Below are 17,357 nucleotides of genomic sequence, written 5' to 3'. Positions count from 1 at the left end.
GAAAGTATTAAAAAGGGAAATTCTATTTTTAGCAATCAAAGTTATAGCAGCGTCTATGTCTCGTTTTCCTGGACCTGCCCGTCGGGCTATCAAGTATTCCGACCACAACACACCTGATAAGCCCGGCGCCTACTGCATCGCTTGACCATCCCCGATCGTGCACATACTTTTATATTTGTATATTAACTATATATGTGGTCGGGTATAGGGAAAAGCTCTGGCAATTATCACCCAAGAGAGGGGCTGCGAATCACTTACGATGCCCAGTGTCCGAGCTGTTGACGAACCAGTTAGACGGGCAATTGGCATTGCCGAGACTTTGATAAGTGCCCACTGCGCACCTCACTCGCCCACCTCGCCCACCTCTACGCCGATTTGTTTTTTGTTGTGCGTGCAGTTAGCCAAAAATAAAAAACACGATAGAGGCAATCGCGAAGCTCGGGCGAGAAAAACACACTCGATAAGGAAGGCGGGCAGTAAAAAACAGTTGCGCCGCATACTTCGGCCGGAGAACAACGCCACACAGCGGCCCGGGGTGAGCTCATTCCGGCGGAATCCCAGAAGTCTCACAGCCAGCCACAATGCCTGATAACAGCAACAAATTCTCCGTCTCCAATGACTCCGTTGGCATTCCAGACTGGGTCAATGCCGCCTACTTTAAGCGAGTGCTCAAGCGGGAGCTGCGCGAGTTCCGGCGCATCCTGAACCTCGCGATCATCCCGGCCACACCTCCCGGAGAGTCCTACACCTCCCTGCTAATGCGCGTCGTCATTGACATCGAACTGAAAGGTGAGGAGGGCGTATTATTTAAATAGCAATTAAGATAGCACCTTTGAATTCTCAGTATTCCGAATTCTGTATATAAGACCTTTAGAATTTAATAGATGGAAAGCAAAGGCTGTTCTGTTCTAAAGGTTATTTGAATAGGTATTGAATAGTTGACCGGACAGCACGTTAGGCATTAATTCGTCTGTTCCCAGAGCATTCCAATATACATAGTATTTATGTAGATATGAAGTGAACATTTTTCACTTCGTTTTCATTTCGTATTGTAATTCATAAAGAATCTTTGCCACAGTCTTAGACACAAGACAATTGAATATCTCCAAGTTGTAATAATCTGCGCCATATCTGGCTATAGTTGGTTAGGGCCAAACCTTTTAAACCTCGACAAATTTTAACAATCTTGATTATTTTAGACGGATTCTCGCAGCAACGATCCTACATTGTTAAGACCATGCTGAACGACGTCCATGGCAATGGCGGTTTTGTGAATACCCTGAATATTTTCCCCAAGGAGAAGATGATGTATGACACGATCATACCCCAGCTGGAGGAGCTCTACGAGAAAATGGGCCTGTCCGTGAAGTTCGCACCCAAGTGCGTGTGGTCGGAGGATCTTAAAGGACGCATCTGTCTGGTGCAAGAGGATTTGCGAACAAAAAAATACAAGAATATCAGCCGTCTCAAGGGCTTCGATATGGAGCAAATGGAAAGGGTCCTGGAGAAATTAGCAGAGTTTCATGCAGCCAGTGCCGTGTGGCGCCAGAAGCACGGTCCCTTTCCAGAGGACTTTCAGCGCATCTACCTGCCCGCCAACTACAACAAATCCAAGTCCTATCAGGCTCGGGTTCAGAGCTATAAAGCCGCTATGGCCAGCTGGGGTCTGGCCGATCATGAGCAATACGTGAATCGCATAGTAAGTGCTCTAAAAAGTATATAATTATAAACTCATTGTGTCTCCGTTCACAGCCCACAGCTGATCAGTTTGTGCAGTCCTACGCCCGCTGTTTCAACAACAATCCCCAGGAGTTCAAGGTCCTTAACCACGGCGACTTCTGGTCCAGCAACATAATGCTAAGCTATACCCAATCTGGCGAGATAAACCAGCTGCGTTTCGTGGACTTCCAACTGTGCAAGTGGGGCAGTCCGGCGCAGGACCTTTGGGAGCTTATCATTTGCTCCGCAAAGCATAGCATTCGCATCGAATGCTTCGACTCCTTCATCAGAATATACCACACCCACCTGGTAAGGTGCTTAAAGACTCTCAACTTTAGCGAGCGACTGCCACTGCTGAGGGATCTACACATGAGCATGATCAAGTACGGGTTTTGGGGTAGGTATCTCCGAAGGAAAATAGTAAATTTACTATACCAAGCATATTTAATCCGCAGGTTACTTCACAACCTTTACACACCTGGTGTTCATCCTTCTTCCCGTGGATACCGAGGCCAGTCTGGTGAAACTCACACAGCCCGGAGAAGAGGGAGACCGCTTCCGGGCCAAGGTCTACACGAACCCCCTCTATGTCCGAGCAGTTCTCAGTATATTGCCCTTTCTCTACAGGCGGGGCATACTAGACTTTTAGTCCTTCTACGGTTCGAGCTGATTTTCATATTTGTTTCGAAAAACCCCACGGAACCGAAAATCGGAACAGAGCCGTATCTTTTCCCGACTGTATCTCATGCGAAGGTGTCATGCCCTCGCTTTGACTATCTGAAAGATTTATCTTTTGTTTAGCTGCGACAAAGTCTGTTTAATATTTTTGCAAGAAAACAAGACAATGAAATGACGTTTGTTTTATTTTAGGCTCGGTTGAATGCGGTTTTAATCGCATCTGGAAAATACTCTTGCTTGCCCAAAACAAAATCGACCCAAAATTATTATAATTACACTCTCAATTGATCTGTTCAGTTAGTTCGAGGTGTTAATTATTAAATCAAATTTAATCAATAGTCGTCCGCCTCAAGGTTGCGGCTTATCGTAACAGGTGCTTCAGTTCAGCTCACGTTTTATTTATCTCAGTTCATAGTACAGTGAACAGATCGTACAACTGCCAGATACTACTTCCTTGCTGCTTTCTTACTGTACTGTTACATTTATATATACATATATAGTATATAGTAGTAGAAAATCAAAACTTTCCAATTCACTTACCCACGTTTTCCAATATTTTCCAAGATAGCCGCCATGTGCTTATTTTCCACGAACAATGGAAGTTCAAACACACAAGCGAACAAAGAAGCAATTTTTTACTCTATTCTTATCCATTATTTCAGTTCTTGGCTGTAAGAAAATGGATTTTGTTTACCATTTTAATAAAAACAATGCAATTATATATCGTACATTACAATTCACTATTTTCACTGTTGAATCGTAGAGTATCAGCTGTAACGACGATATTAATATCAGGGTCCCGAATGGTACTTCCACGAAATGCGTTCCTCATGAACGGGTTCCATGATGTTCTCATTCAGCACCCACAGCACTTCACACATTTACTTAACACCGTATTTGTTGTTGGATTGCCAGTTGATAAGCCTTAGAAAACCAACAACAGAGAGAGCTTTCCGTTTGATGAGAGCAAAGCTGCTCCCTCTTGGCGGCCGTCACATGCTTAGCCCCAAGTTACCCATACTTGTTGTTGGTAGGCCAGTTGATAAGCCGTTGAAAAGCCGACAACAGAGAGAGCTTTCCGTTGGATAAGAGCAAACCTGCTCCCAAATGGGGGTCGTCACATGCTCGGTCCCACATTCCCCATTCGAAAGCCCCGCCGGTTGCAACTCTCAGCTGTTCTGTTTTCGGTTCATTTTATTCCAGTCAGGTGACTTGAAAATCTAATACAAAACTCGCTATGGGAACTGGCAAGAAGAACTACCAGGCGCCGGAGTGGCTCACCGCCGACTTCCTACAGGACGTGCTCAAGGAGCACTTCAAGGAGGAGCAGCTGGCGGTGACGGAGCTGATAGTGAAGTCAGCCCAAGTGGGCGACCAGGCTGTGGGATTCGCCAGCGAAATGCACCGGGCCAGTTTCAATTTGCAGAGGGGCTCGGCGGCCAAGAGCAAGTTCTCGGTGATTGTAAAGGACCATCCCAAAGGACAAACCGGGGCAGTAGCTCAGCGGAGTAAGCTTTTCAAGCGTGAGATCCTGGCCTACAAGGAGGTGCTGCCCAGGGTCCAGGAGCTGCTTCAGTCGATTGGGGATTCAACAAAGATTGCGCCTGCCTGTTACTACACCACCGAAACACCCGAACCCTTTCTGATTCTCGAGGATATGCAGCAGTCCGGCTTCGAGAACTTTGAGCGTGGTCGCCTCCTCAACCTGGACTACGTGCTGCCCACCATCACCAAGGTGGCCAAGCTGCATGCCTGCAGCGCCGTCATCGCCGCGCAAAATCCCCAAGTGCTGGAGTTTTTCGACGAGGCGCCAATCTCCAGGAACCCCGACCGTCGCGACTTCCTCACCTTCTTCCCCGTAAACATCCGCTGCGTGGCCGAGGAATTGGCCCACTGGAAAGGCTACGAGGAGATCACCGAAAAAATGTTTAAGCTGGCCGAGAACGTGCTCCAGAATGCCATAAGCATGTTTGAGTCGACCAGTACGGGCTTTCGGGTGTTTAATGTGACAGATTTGTGGATCAACAACCTGATGTTCCACATCAACAATGAGACCAAGGAACCAGACGACGTTATTACGGTAAGTTATACCCAATTAGAAAGTGTCCTGAGCTGAAATTTAAATGATTAATATTTTCAGTTGGACTACCAATTGGCTTATGTGGGATCCCCGGCCATAGACCTAAACTATTTCCTCTTCGGTTCGATGAATGAATGTGTACGGAAAGTCCACTACAAATTCGTTGTCCGAGAATATCAACGCGTGCTCCAGGAAACTTTGGAGAAGCTGAACTACCAGGGACACATTCCAAGCCTTAAGGAGATACACATAGACCTTATCAACACCAGTCTAATGGGTGAGTTAGCCGCGAAAGCCTTCAGAAATTTTCAATTAAAAGAGTCCTTGTTCCAGGTGTCATTGGAGCCACTTGCTTGACGCCCCTGATTTTCCGCGAGGGCGCCGGTTTCGAGAACCTCGAGGATCTGAACTCTCGCACAGAAAGTGGTGATCAATTCCGCAGGGAAAACGTGGAGAATCCCAAGTACCGGGCCTTCCTGCAACGAACAGTGAAGGAGTTTGAGCTATCGGGTTTCTTGGATTTTTAGACTTTTAAAATTTTTTTTAAAGCGATCAAAAGTATTCGGGCTTCCAAAATAGAGTAAGCTAGACTCCATGAGTGTTTTCCATCACAAGCTAAATATAAATCACCAAAAATTTTTACACTTAAAATAAAAGAAAGTTCAATTTAAAACAAGAAAGGAAAGCTAACTTCGGGCGGAGCCGAAGTTGATATACCCTTGCAGTTCAGTCGCAGTCCGCTAGGTGGCGCCACGCATCTTATATTATTAGATATATAGCGGATCGTATATAGTCGGCCGATCCTTATGAAATTTGGCATATCGAATTATTTTGCCAAAAGAATAATCTGTACCAAATCCCATCTTTCTAACTTAAAAAACACCAAAGTTATGCCAATTTCGATCGTTCTATGACAGCTATAGGATATAGTCGGCCGATCCTTATGAAATTTTGCACACAAGATATTTTGGTCAAATATAACATGTGTGGAAAGTCCCAACCCTCTAACTTAAAAAACACCAAAGTTATGGCATTTCCGATCAATCAGTTATATGGCAGCTATAGGATATAGTCGACCGATCCCGGCCGTTCCGACTTATATACTGCCTGCAAAGGAAAGAAGGGTGTGTGCAAAGTTTCAACTCGATAGCTTTAAAACTGAGAGACTAGTTTGCGTAGAAACGGACAGACGGACAGACGGACAGACGGACATGCTCATATCGACTCAGGAGGTGATCCTGATCAAGAATATATATACTTTATAGGGTCGGAGATGTCTCCTTCACTGCGTTGCACACTTTTGACCAAAATTATAATACCCTCTGCAAGGGTATAAAAACGGAAGATATTTTTTCTTAGCAATGTATATCCAATATTCTTAAACTAAATTTTAAAAAACTATATTTTGTACTTAAATATCGTCAAAGTAACCAAGCTCCTCGAATTTCGGTAAAAGCTTTTTGATTTCTTTCTGGTAAACGTCTAGGAAAAATGCTTTCTTCCGAAAATCGTTGCTCTTGACGAGGTCGTCCATCTTAAAAGCATTCGACTTTTCCGCTAAGATCATAGGCAGAAAAGTGGACATCATGAAATAGTCTGAAAGAAAATAAAGTCAAATTAGCCAATTCAATTTAGTGAATCAACCTTAAGTTAGGCACTAACCATAGTTTTTATGGCGATGTATTCCCTGCCATAGACCAGCCTGCGTCAGAAACTCCCCCTTATAGTCAACTTTCTTCAACGTATCCTCCAGAACGGAGAAATATAAGTTTATCTCATCCTTTCCAAGTTCGCAACGTCGTTCCGGCTCCAGCAGCCTGTATACGGCGCATAAAAGGTCGACTGAAGACGGACTTACAGTGCAGACCTGGAAGTCCACAAACATGACATCCTCGACAGCCCCCGAGTTCTTATTGTGTCTGAACATCATATTCCGGTGGTGGAAGTCTCCATGGCAGAGAACGTAGTGGCCATCAGGCTGCCAGTTATTGCGGAACTCGTTCACCTCTTCAAGCATCTGGGACAGGTAGGTGTCCTGGATTTTACTAAAATATGTCGTGTACTTTGTGAGCTCAGGTTCTACAGATAACATTTCGACAAAGTTTTCCATTCCTGTGATCACCAAATCACCGGTCATGAAGTTGGGCATATCAAAAAGGCTGTATTTGAAGTCTCTTAGAAAATCTGGTTGCTGTAATTATAAAGGTATTTTCTATTGGCGCTCAGATAATAAAAAAATTCTTACCTCATTAATAACCTTCATGCTAACAGCATGCCACTTGGCCAACTTTGTGAATATGGCTGTTTGTTCCTCTGGTGTCATTGGACGATCCCGAATGACGGCATATCCTTGCGGCACAAGATCCTCGAATATCAGCACTGGCCTTGGCTCCATGCTGTGATACACACATGGTACAAACAACTTGGTACTATCACCCGCTTCTCGGAGAATCTTCTCAAACTCCGGAAGAACCTTGGAGTACATCCCGATCTCTGTCGCAAACAAATGTGAATTACTCAGCATGTCCTTCTTATGTCCCTCCTGGTCGGGAACAGTCTTCAGGATGAGAGGCTTGGTGAATTTTCCCTTCATGGTGGTATACTCCGCCGTAGTCCGGAACATCACGCTGGCGTAGTGATCGCCTTTGGTACTTCCAGGAGTGATTTTAAGATCGGTTACTTCCAGTTCCGGGGCTTTTTCATGCGATCTTAAGACCCCTTCTATGAACTCGGTGTTCAGCCAACTTGGCGCCACCAACTCATCTTCATAAAAATGCTCTGCACCTTCGTTTTCTGACATTTTTTAGAGATTCGAAATGTATATGTTGTTCAATGTGTATATGTTGCTACTGCTGGTTTTGATCTGGCTATGTTAAAACCGCCTTCGAGAGGGGCAATATAAGCACTTTAAAAATAAGCTTTTCGAAATTGTTTCTGAGCTTGATAAAATGACTTATTTCAACTATCATTGAAATAGTTTTTATCAAAAGTTCAGTCAAGAATCAGCCCTGTAATATTACAACTAGATAATTTTTAGTTCCGCGCTTCCGCACAGACAGCAGAACATTATTTTTTTTTATGAAATTAAAAAAGCTCTCAAATAAAGCTGCAAAAAAATATTTTTATAAGCTTTTTTTGAGGGCTTCGTTGATTTCATAAACAAAAATGAATTCATAAACCACAATAATATTCTGTAGTCTATTTTCTATCCAAGCTGGCATGCCTGCAGCACCGTCATCGCCGCGCCGCACCGTCAAAATCCCCCAGTGCTGGAGTTTTTCGACGAGGCGCCGATCTCCAGGAATCCCGACAGGGATTTTCCAGGAGGACGCCGGTTATTGGAGAACCTCGAGGATATGAACTCTCGTACTAAAAGTGGTGATCAATTCCGCAGGGAGAACGTAGAGAATCTGAAGTACCGGGCCTTCCTGCAACGTACAGTAAACGAGTTTGAGCTATCGGGTTTCTTGGATTTTTTTACTTTTAACATTTAACATTTTTTTTTTCCAACACTAGTAAAATATAAAGCACTTAATATGTTCACACTTAAAAAAGAAACTTCAATTTAAAACAAGGAGATATATTTTTTCTAAACAATGTATTTTAAAAGTTCTTAAACTAATTAAAAAACAACTAAATTTTTGCTTAAATAGTTTTAAAGTAACCCAGCTCCTCGAATTTCGGTAAAAGCTTTTTGAGTTCTTCCTGGTAACCGTCTAGGAAATATACTTTCTTCCTAATGTCGTTGTTCTGGATAAGGTCGGCCATCTTGAAAGCATTTGCCTTGATGGCTAAGATCATAGGCATAAAAGTGGACATCAGGAAAAAGTCTAAAAGAAAATAACGTAAAATTAGGTCTAAACAACCTTAAGTTAAGCACTAACCGTAGTATTTATGGCGATGAATTTCTTTCCATAGACCGTCCTGCGTAGGAAACACCCCCTTATAGCCAACTTTCTTCAACGTATCCACCAGAACGGAGAAATAATAATTTATCACATCCTTTCCAAGTTCGCAACGCTGCTCCGGCTCCAGCAACATGTATATTGAGTATATCAGGTCGACAGATGACGGGCACACATTGGAGATCTGAAAGTCCACAAACATGACATCCTCGAAGGCTCCCGAGTTCTTATTGCTCCTGAACATCATATTCCGGAGGTGGAAGTCTCCATGGCTGAGAACGTAGTGACCATCAGGCTGCCGATTCTTGCGGAACTCCTGCATCACTTCAGCCATCCGGGACAAGTATACGTCCTGCATTTTACTAAAATAAGCCTTGTACTTTGTAAGCTCAGGATCTACAGATAACATTTCGACAAAGTTTGCCATTCCTGTGGTCACCATAGGATCGTTCATCACGGTGGGCATCTCGATCAGGCCGTATTGGAAGTCGTTGAGAAAATCCGGTTGCTGTAATTGTATAGTTATTTGCTTAGTATTGGCACTCAGATAACAAACAAAAGCTTACCTCATTGATAACCTTCATGCTAACAGCATGCCACTTGGCCAACTTTGTGAATACGGCTTTTTGTTCCTCTGGTGTCACCGGACGATCCCGAATGACGGCATATCCTTGCGGCACAAGATCCTCGAATATCAGCACTTGCCTTGGCTCCATGCTGTGATACACACAAGGCACATACAACTTTGTACTATCGCCCGCTTCTCGCAGAATTCTCTCAAACTCCGGAAGAACCTTGGAGTACATCCCGATCTCCGTCGAAAACAAATGTGAATTACTCAGCATATCTTTCTTATGACCCTCCTCATGGGGCATAGTCTTCAGAATCAGGGGTTTGGTGAACTTTCCCTTCATGGTGGTATACTCCGCCGTAGTCCGGAACATCACGCTGGCATAGTGATCGCCTTGGGCACTCGCTGGGGTGATTTTTAGATCGGTTACTTTCAGTTCCGGGGCTTTTTCATGCGACCTCAAGACCCCTTCTATGAACTCGGTGTTAAGCCAACTTGGCGCCACCAACTCATCTTCATTAAACTGCTCCGCACCTGCGTTTTCTGACATTTTTAGAGATTCGAAATCTTTATGTTGTTACTGCTGGTTTCGATCTGGTTATGGTAAAATCGCCTGGGAGAGGGGCAATATAAGCACTTTACAAATAAGCTTTCCGAAAGTCTTTCTGAGCTTTATACGATGAAATTTTTCGACCATCATCGAAATACATTTTATCAAGAGTTCGGTCAATCAGCTCAATAGATACTTGTGTTGTAATATTAATATTAATAATAATGATATAATTCACATAAGAACATTTTATCTTAGTTTGTCAATGAAAGGAAATGGAAATATAGACTGCATAATATTATTTTTGTTTGTGGAATCAACAAAGCTCTCAAATAAAGCTACAAATAAATTGTTTATAAGCTTTCTTTTAGATTAGATAGATATTTAATAAGCCAGTCATGCTGAAAATAAGCATTTTAGTAAGAAGGACTATCTTAAGTTTCAGCCATTTCTGCAATTCAAAATGACCACGGTGTTTTTAGTTTAAAACTCGTATGGGAGAAAGCTTTTTATTGAGCGAGTCATTGCTTTCTTACTTATAAATTACTTCTTTCGAACCCCTTTTTCAAAGCCAATAGGATCTGTGTCTATTTTTTATTACAAATAGATATAAATTATTCCCAACATCCAGATCAAACTCCATTAATTTTTGCATTTAAATTACATTACAGAAAATAAACATATTTTATTGATCAAAATACAATTTTATCTTTCTATAAATCATTAAAATACCCCAGTTCTTCATATTTTGCTAGAATCCTTCTGACATCATTCACATATAGGTCCAATTGATATGACTTCTTTCGAATATCAGCATCTTGGAGTAGGTCATGCATTTTTAGGCTGTTTGATTTAACGGCCACCATCAATGGGAGTAAAGTACTTATCATGAAGAAATCTGAAAACATAAAGGATTTATAAAGGGCCAAGCCTCGAGAAAAAGGGTTTCCCAACTTACGATAGTACTTTCCCCTATGAATCTCCCGCCAAAGCTTGTCTTGGGTCGGCATCTGACCTCGGAAACCGATCTTCTGGAGAGTGTCTACCAAATTAGTCAAGTAATAGTTAATCAAATCGTGGCCCAAGGACGCACGCTGTTCGGGTTCCATTAGCATGTATATAGAGTAGGTAAGGTCAACAAAAATGGGTGTCAAATTGCAGAACTGGAAGTCCACGAGCATGACATCCTTCAAAGTGCCAGTGTCCTTGAACATCATATTGCGCAGGTGAAAGTCGCCATGGCAAAGGACATAGTAAGCATCGCTTTGCCTATTTGTAGAGTATTCCTTTAATTCCTCTTCAGTTTTCTTTAGATAATAATCCAAGACCTTTTCGAAATGTGGCTTATACTCTTTAAGATCGGGAGTCGCGTCCAACATTTCAATAAAGCTTGCCATTCCGGTGGTTATGAAGGGATCACTATCGAAGGTTGGCAAGTCGAAGACTCCATACTTAAACTCCTTTAGGAAGTCGGGGCGCTGAATAAAATAATTTAATTAGAAAAATTTCTTTTTCCAACAAGAGTCATATTTTGGAACCTACTTCATTTAAAAGCTTTATGCTTACTGCATGCCATTTTGCCAGCTTCTCAAAGACTAGTTTTAATTCGGCCTCATTCACAGGACGATTCCGGATAACCGAGTATCCTTGCGGAACCAGATCCTCGAAAATCATTACCTCCCGCGGCTCTAAGCTGTGATAGATACAGACTGCGTTGAGCTTGGCATTATCGCCTGCTTCCCGAAGAACCCTTTCGAATTCCGGCAGAACATGGCAGTACATTCCTATTTCAGTGGCAAACATGTGAGAATCACTCAACATGTCCTTTTTGTGACCTTCCTGCTCCGGCATTGTCTTCACAATGAGTGGTTTCGAGTGCTTCCCCTTGGAGCTTGAGTACTCGACTAGGGTCCGGAACATAATGCTTGCATAGTGATCGCCTTGGGCAGTCGCAGGTGAGATTTTCAACTCGGTCACTTTAAGTTCCGGAGACTTCTCGTACTGCCGTAGAATATCACCAATAAATTCGGCGTTAAGCCAACTCGGAGGCTGTAGTTCATCGGCGTTGAACTGATCGAGGTCTTGACTTTCAGACATTTTTTATTCCTATACCTTCAGGTGGTTACTGTTCAGTTAAAATCTGAACTGCTAGTGCGGGTGTCTGTTGCCACAACGATCTTTAAATACAAAATTCCGAGCTTTTCCAAAGTTTAGTTAAGCTTTTAATTAGTATACGTATCCTCATCGTTAACGTATTTCATTAGTTTCTTTAAAGCGTTAAGCTTTCTACCCAAAAAATTTCAAATCATTATTTAAATAAATATCTGTTACATCAGCCATTCATATAAGGAATTATGTAACTGGATTCTAATGAGAATCTAGAGCTGAATACAAATAAATACAAATAACTGCTTTATGAAAACTTGTATATACATTCATATTGTTTATTCCTTCAATAGCTTTTGTGGTTAACGTGACTAACATTCTTATCAATCAGGTAGATTTTTTAATTTTACACTTTTAATCAAGCACTTCATTTAAGTAACAATTACAGATCCATATCTCACAACATGGCCCCATGACCATCACTCACAAGCCCTTAAAATAGCCCAGCTTTTCGAACTTGGGCAGCAGCTTTTCCACATCCCTGACATAAGTGTCCATGAAGTAGGCCTTTTTCCGCGTTTCGGGATCCTGGATGAGCTCATTCATTTTGAAACTGTTTGACTTGACGGCCAAAATTAAGGAGAGAAAGGTGCTGATCAAAAAGAAGTCTGCAAATGTACAAGAGATTATTATTGTGCCTAGAGCTTTCTTTTCCAAACTCACCATAGTACTTGTTCCGGTGTATCTGCTCCCAGAGCTTGGCCTGCGTGGGCATCTCACCTTTGTACCCTATTTTCTGAAGAGTGGCCAGCAGAACGGAGAAGTAGTAATTAATCAATTCCTTGCCCATTTCCCGGCGCTGCTCCGGCTCCATCAGCATGTAGATTGAGTAAATGAGGTCTGTCGAAATGGGACTCAGGTTGCTGATCTGAAAGTCCACCAACATGACGTCTTCCAAAGCGCCCGTTTTCTGGTCGTTCTTGAACATCATATTCCGCAAATGAAAGTCACCGTGACAAAGAACGTAGTAGGCATCAGATCGTCTATTCTGGTGATATTCCTGCAATTCACATTGCATACGCTCGAGATAGTTTTCCTTTATCTTCTCAAAGTGCAGCCTGTACTTTTTCAAATTAGGAAGTTTGTCCAACATGTCGATAAAATTATCAATGCCAGAGGTAATCATGGGATCCGACACGAAGTGGGGCAAGTCGAACAGGCCGTATTTGTACTCCTTTAGGAAATCAGGTTGCTGCGTGAAAAAATCAAGTTATCTGTTGGACAATCTTCAAGGATTGCGTCATCTACCTCCATTATTAGTTTCATGCTCACTGCATGCCACTTTGCCAGCTTGGAGAATACGGCTTTGAGCTCCTCCTGGCTTACGGGCCGATCTCGAACGACGGAATATCCCAGCGACACCAAGTCCTCAAAAATCATAACTTGCCGCGGTTCCAGGCTGTGATAGAGGCAGGGGGCGAACAGCTTAGTAGTGTCCCCCGCCTCCACCATGATCCTCTCGAATTCCGGCAGGACCTGGCAGTACATGCCGATCTCAGTCTCAAAAAGGTGGGACTCGGCCAGCATGTCCTTTTTGTGGCCCTCCTGCTCAGGCATCGTCTTGATGATCAGGGGCTTTGAGAACTTACCCTTAGAGGTGGAGTACTCCGCGGTGGCCCGGAACATCACGCTAGCGTAATGATCTCCCTGGGCTGTGGCTGGAGTAATTTTCAGACCTGTCACCTTCAGCTCCGAGCAATTTTCATACGCCGCCAGGATTCCGCCGAGGAACTGTCCATTCAGCCAGGACGGAGCCTCCAGCTCGTCCTCATTGAATTGCGTTTGGTCTACTTTTTCAGACATTCTTACGGCGATAAAGAATTATATTTAACGTGCTTCGAGTATCCCAATTGCTAGCTGATTTCATAGTAAGCACGTTGATCAAGGGTTGCAATCATTTTATACGAAAACGTCGAGCTTTGAGAAGTGCTTTGTCTGGACAAAGCTGCACCACATATTTTTAAAAAATTTAAATCAATAAAATTACAGACTAGCTCAAAACTGTAATTGTTATCCAACAAAGAAATCTTTTAAGAACCAAATAAAATTTAATTCCAAAGCGGAAAACTGTTTTAAAAATTTCAACTACATTTGGAATACCCCGATTTTATTATTAGAAATACTCACAATTCATACTTTAGATAATAATATTGACAATAATATTGAGTAGTAGCTTTATCAAGACACTTGTAGAGTCAATTGCATTACTAAAGTTTTTCCCTCTCACTCGATAAGTTGTTTTTATTTTTACCACTCCACACTCCAATGAAAGTTATATCACTAATTTCTATCGTCCACAAAACAGTTTACAGTGATCATTTGTATAATATACATATTTATTTATTGTAGAAATGTACAAATAGGCAATACAAGGATGCAATATTATATAAAACTCATGCTTATGACTTCGTGATGGAAATATATTTGATAAGGATTAGTGACATTAATAAGGAAACTCTTTTAAACTGATTATTATAATCACTATATTCAGAGAAAAGTGAGAATTTTAAATGGATTATACAGGTGTGAATACATGAACATACTTAATCTAATAAGAATTAACTAAGGGGCTATTATACTTCTGACTATAATTGTGCTACATAAATATTTTTGATAAGGAATTACTGATCGGCGTCCAGCAAGCCCTCGGCCTCATATACAGGAAGGAGCTCCCGCAGGACCCTTGAAGTAATCGGATTCTGGTAGCAGGCATTCTTGAAGTTAATTGCTCGCTGATTGGTCTCCATCAGAGCATTAAAATCTGCGTTTTCGGTTTCCACATTTCGATGAATTCCAAACACGGACATAGAAACGTGAGCCGCTGCAAAAAGGAAACATTTAAATGTTAATCTCGAAATAGATACACTTATAAAAGCCAGAAACTAACCATAGAACTTTTTTTGGTGGAGCTGCTGATGGAACTGGTGCAAGCTGGGAATGGTCTCCTGATACTGCAGCCTCCTCAAGGTGTCCGAAAATATTCCGAAGTAGAACGCTATCAACTGCTCCTGCTGATCCCGATGGAGCTCGAACTCCAAGGAGGAGTTCATAAAGTAAAAGAGGTCGATGGCGGGAGATCCCCAGGCGACGTACTGGAAATCAATAATAATCACATCTTCTGGCTCCCCTGAGTCCTTGTCGTATTTGACCAAGACGTTGTTGGTCCAGAGATCGCCGTGGGCCAGGACACTAATATGGCCTGGGCTGATGTCAAAGATCCGTTTACCAAGCTCCATGTACATGGGCACAAGGGACTTCATCTTTTCAGCAGTAGCCTCAAATCCAGGCCACTGGGCCACCCGCCGAGTGGCAGCCTCAAACATTCCCACGAAGGCTGGAGCGTAGTTTTCTGTGTAGCGATTGAAGAAGCCCCGATCGTAGGTCTCCAGGCAATGGTTCTCTCTTTGGTTGAGGACCGCCGAAGTAGCGTGCATTTTTGCCATTTTACGGAGCACTATGCGAGCCAGTTTAAGGTTGAGCCCAGCGAGGCGATCGGGCATCACGAAACCCCTAGCATTCAGATCTTCGAATATCAGGGCCGAGTTCGGCATATCTACAGCCATGGTTTCGGCGAAGATCTGCTCGGTGTCACCGATCTCCAGAAGAAGAGCCTTTTGCTTGGGAAGGACCTTCTCATAGATTTCCATTTCCCGGTTGAAGATGTCGTACGGCTCCATAGTGTTCTGGGCGAATTCGTCTCCCTCAAAGGTGGATTTTACGATATAGTGGCCCAGTTGGGAAGTTCCATCGCTCCTGGTGAACTGAGCTTTGACCCGCGTCAGGACACCGCCGTAGTTTTCACCCTTGCCCAGGGCTGGATTCACCTTCACCCAGTCGATCCTAAGCCGCTGATCGCTGTAGTACTTTCGTAAGGTATTCTGCAGATAACCTTCTGTGAGCCACTCGGGGGCATCCAGGATAACCGAAGCAGGGACATCGGGAGTCACGGCTTGGATCTTGGGAATAGCATCAAAGGCACTGATTAGATCTGAAACCGACATGGTGAGAAAACTGATCTGGAAGACTTTTCAACCGCAATTGTGCTCGAAATGCGAGAGGCTGCCGCTTTTATGCGAACTGCTGGGCAAGCCAAACAGTTCCCATCTGAGAAAGTGATTTATATTACCATAAAATCGCAGATACTACAACTGTGAACGAGTGCTGAAAATGCAAATACGGCGGAAGAAGCCTCAGATTACCCCCCTCTTTATGGGCCTCTCGTTCTAAGAGGCCCCCCGAAATCTTTACCTCTCTAGAGGCTACCGCCTAAGTTGCGTTTTGTTTGAGTTTGTCGAAAGCCACCAGCCCTCATTAATCTATATAGCACTTGTTGTGGGTTTAGGGCTGCACAAGTGTTTATTTTTCAATTTTTTTGAGTAATTATACATTCAGTACACACGGGCTCTTAAATGGGTTCACAGCTAAATCATCCCTACGGGGTGTGATATGTCAGAACGGCTGCTAACGTCAAACGCTGCGAAAAATCTGAGGGATATACGAAAAATATACTGTTTTTGAGTGATAAGTTCGGAGTTGTTTTTTAAATTATATTCATTTAGAACTTTTTTTCTTCAAAAAGTCTGAAAATTATTTTGAACATTTTGAAAATATACATACATAAGAACAAATTTTAAAAATACCATACATTATTAAGCTATATTGTACCTCTCTACTGTATTTTAAAATTTTTTTCTAAGAACTTATCAAAAATAACTTAAATATAAGAAAAAACTGATATTTCTCATTACAAAGCAATACAGAATTAAACTGCTCCCTTGTATTTTTTATTGTATTTAACCACTAAACATTGGCCGGTATTAGCTGATAAAATTAGTTTACTTTGTCTAGGTAAATATGAGTATTTAAACTATTTTCTCAATGGTTTAAACTTCATTGTCATTTTATAGGTCCTTAAACAAAAAAGTAAAAGTTTCCCATTAACAAAACAGCTGATTTTTAAAGCTAGCATGTGTGTATAGTACTCCTAAAAATATTACTAAAATGGTGTTAATCAAATAATTGATAAGGTCCTGTAAAGAAAAAGGGCTTAGAAGCTCTTTACAAATAAAATATTTCCACACCAGAGATGGACACCTCTAGTCTGATCCAATATTATAGTTGTTACTAATTACAAATTAGCAAAATGTAGTGTAAGCCCCAAATAATTTATATTGTAAATCTGCAACTTTTAAGGCAAACATTGTCAAAAAGAAATGTCTCAATGGTTTACAGCCTAGGCAAATATTGAAAGAGTTACTAAGGAAGTCTGGGCAAACAGTCCAGGGAAAAGTAACTGGGTAACAATGCAATCCTGACGCTATGAGATAAAGTGCTCTTCATTGGGGCAATGATAAATGAGCAGAAGCCTCAATTGTTAGACTACGACGAGCGCTGTCAATCATTAAAATTATGGCAGTGGATGAGGTGCCGCGTGATAAGTCGCAACAAATTTTAAGCAGCCTCCTAGAGTCACCTCCCAGAAGCTAGTATTTCCTTCCTATTAATTTGCCATTCACTTCGCTTATATTTAAATAATATTTATAAATCTTCAAAATCTCTGTACATATCTACTCGCTGCTTGGCACACGTTACCCTCTTTTTCGACCTGTTGCCAAATGAAGCTCAGCTAATCCGCGGGCAAATAGTTGGAGAGTGCTATCTCTCAAAACGTTTGCCCGGATATAAAAG

The 17,357-nt window shown here is 42.2% G+C and overlaps 7 protein-coding genes and 1 long non-coding RNA gene across 9 annotated transcripts; 2 read left to right on the top strand and 6 right to left on the bottom strand.

Moving 5' to 3' along the window:
- The first annotated feature begins 241 nt into the window (after positions 1-241).
- On the top strand, positions 242-2,569 carry LOC6500211. Its single transcript, XM_001952987.4, has 4 exons — positions 242-789; positions 1,200-1,699; positions 1,753-2,116; positions 2,175-2,569. Exons 1-4 carry the CDS (start codon positions 582-584, stop codon positions 2,366-2,368), a joined length of 1,266 nt encoding a protein of 421 aa, XP_001953022.2. The 5' UTR covers positions 242-581; the 3' UTR covers positions 2,369-2,569.
- A 169-nt stretch (positions 2,570-2,738) lies between these two features.
- LOC116654785 lies at positions 2,739-3,482 on the bottom strand. 2 transcript variants are annotated; one of them, XR_006506930.1, is made up of 3 exons: positions 3,127-3,482; positions 2,938-3,066; positions 2,739-2,870 (listed from the first exon to the last, which is right to left on the bottom strand). It is a non-coding gene; the product is annotated as an uncharacterized LOC116654785 (long non-coding RNA). The 2 variants fall into 2 exon arrangements; XR_004310002.2 differs by having other exon boundaries at positions 2,739-3,066.
- Positions 3,483-3,603: 121 nt separating this feature from the next.
- Positions 3,604-5,152, top strand: LOC6500212. The gene is made up of 3 exons (XM_001952986.4): positions 3,604-4,477; positions 4,538-4,754; positions 4,811-5,152. Exons 1-3 carry the CDS (start codon positions 3,635-3,637, stop codon positions 5,002-5,004), a joined length of 1,254 nt encoding a protein of 417 aa, XP_001953021.3. The 5' UTR covers positions 3,604-3,634; the 3' UTR covers positions 5,005-5,152.
- A 545-nt stretch (positions 5,153-5,697) lies between these two features.
- Positions 5,698-7,379, bottom strand: LOC6500351. Its single transcript, XM_001952985.4, has 3 exons — positions 6,723-7,379; positions 6,140-6,668; positions 5,698-6,073 (listed from the first exon to the last, which is right to left on the bottom strand). Exons 1-3 carry the CDS (start codon positions 7,275-7,277, stop codon positions 5,889-5,891), a joined length of 1,269 nt encoding a protein of 422 aa, XP_001953020.1. The 5' UTR covers positions 7,278-7,379; the 3' UTR covers positions 5,698-5,888.
- A 556-nt stretch (positions 7,380-7,935) lies between these two features.
- Positions 7,936-9,584, bottom strand: LOC6500350. The gene is made up of 3 exons (XM_001952984.4): positions 8,949-9,584; positions 8,362-8,890; positions 7,936-8,307 (listed from the first exon to the last, which is right to left on the bottom strand). Exons 1-3 carry the CDS (start codon positions 9,501-9,503, stop codon positions 8,123-8,125), a joined length of 1,269 nt encoding a protein of 422 aa, XP_001953019.1. The 5' UTR covers positions 9,504-9,584; the 3' UTR covers positions 7,936-8,122.
- A 570-nt stretch (positions 9,585-10,154) lies between these two features.
- LOC6500349 lies at positions 10,155-11,663 on the bottom strand. Its single transcript, XM_001952983.4, has 3 exons — positions 11,046-11,663; positions 10,462-10,981; positions 10,155-10,401 (listed from the first exon to the last, which is right to left on the bottom strand). Exons 1-3 carry the CDS (start codon positions 11,598-11,600, stop codon positions 10,217-10,219), a joined length of 1,260 nt encoding a protein of 419 aa, XP_001953018.1. The 5' UTR covers positions 11,601-11,663; the 3' UTR covers positions 10,155-10,216.
- Positions 11,664-11,915: 252 nt separating this feature from the next.
- LOC6500348 lies at positions 11,916-13,723 on the bottom strand. Its single transcript, XM_001952982.4, has 3 exons — positions 12,918-13,723; positions 12,333-12,861; positions 11,916-12,277 (listed from the first exon to the last, which is right to left on the bottom strand). The coding sequence occupies exons 1-3, from the start codon at positions 13,470-13,472 to the stop codon at positions 12,093-12,095; spliced, it is 1,269 nt and encodes a 422-aa protein (XP_001953017.1). The 5' UTR covers positions 13,473-13,723; the 3' UTR covers positions 11,916-12,092.
- Positions 13,724-14,135: 412 nt separating this feature from the next.
- On the bottom strand, positions 14,136-15,725 carry LOC6500347. The gene is made up of 2 exons (XM_001952981.4): positions 14,557-15,725; positions 14,136-14,490 (listed from the first exon to the last, which is right to left on the bottom strand). Exons 1-2 carry the CDS (start codon positions 15,668-15,670, stop codon positions 14,291-14,293), a joined length of 1,314 nt encoding a protein of 437 aa, XP_001953016.1. The 5' UTR covers positions 15,671-15,725; the 3' UTR covers positions 14,136-14,290.
- Positions 15,726-17,357: the final 1,632 nt, after the last annotated feature.

Source organism: Drosophila ananassae, chromosome 2L (genome assembly GCF_017639315.1).
Source record: "Drosophila ananassae strain 14024-0371.13 chromosome 2L, ASM1763931v2, whole genome shotgun sequence".
Lineage (NCBI taxonomy): Eukaryota > Metazoa > Arthropoda > Insecta > Diptera > Drosophilidae > Drosophila > Drosophila ananassae.
Note: the sequence above shows the minus strand (reverse complement) of the source record. Positions and strands in the feature narration are given on the sequence as shown.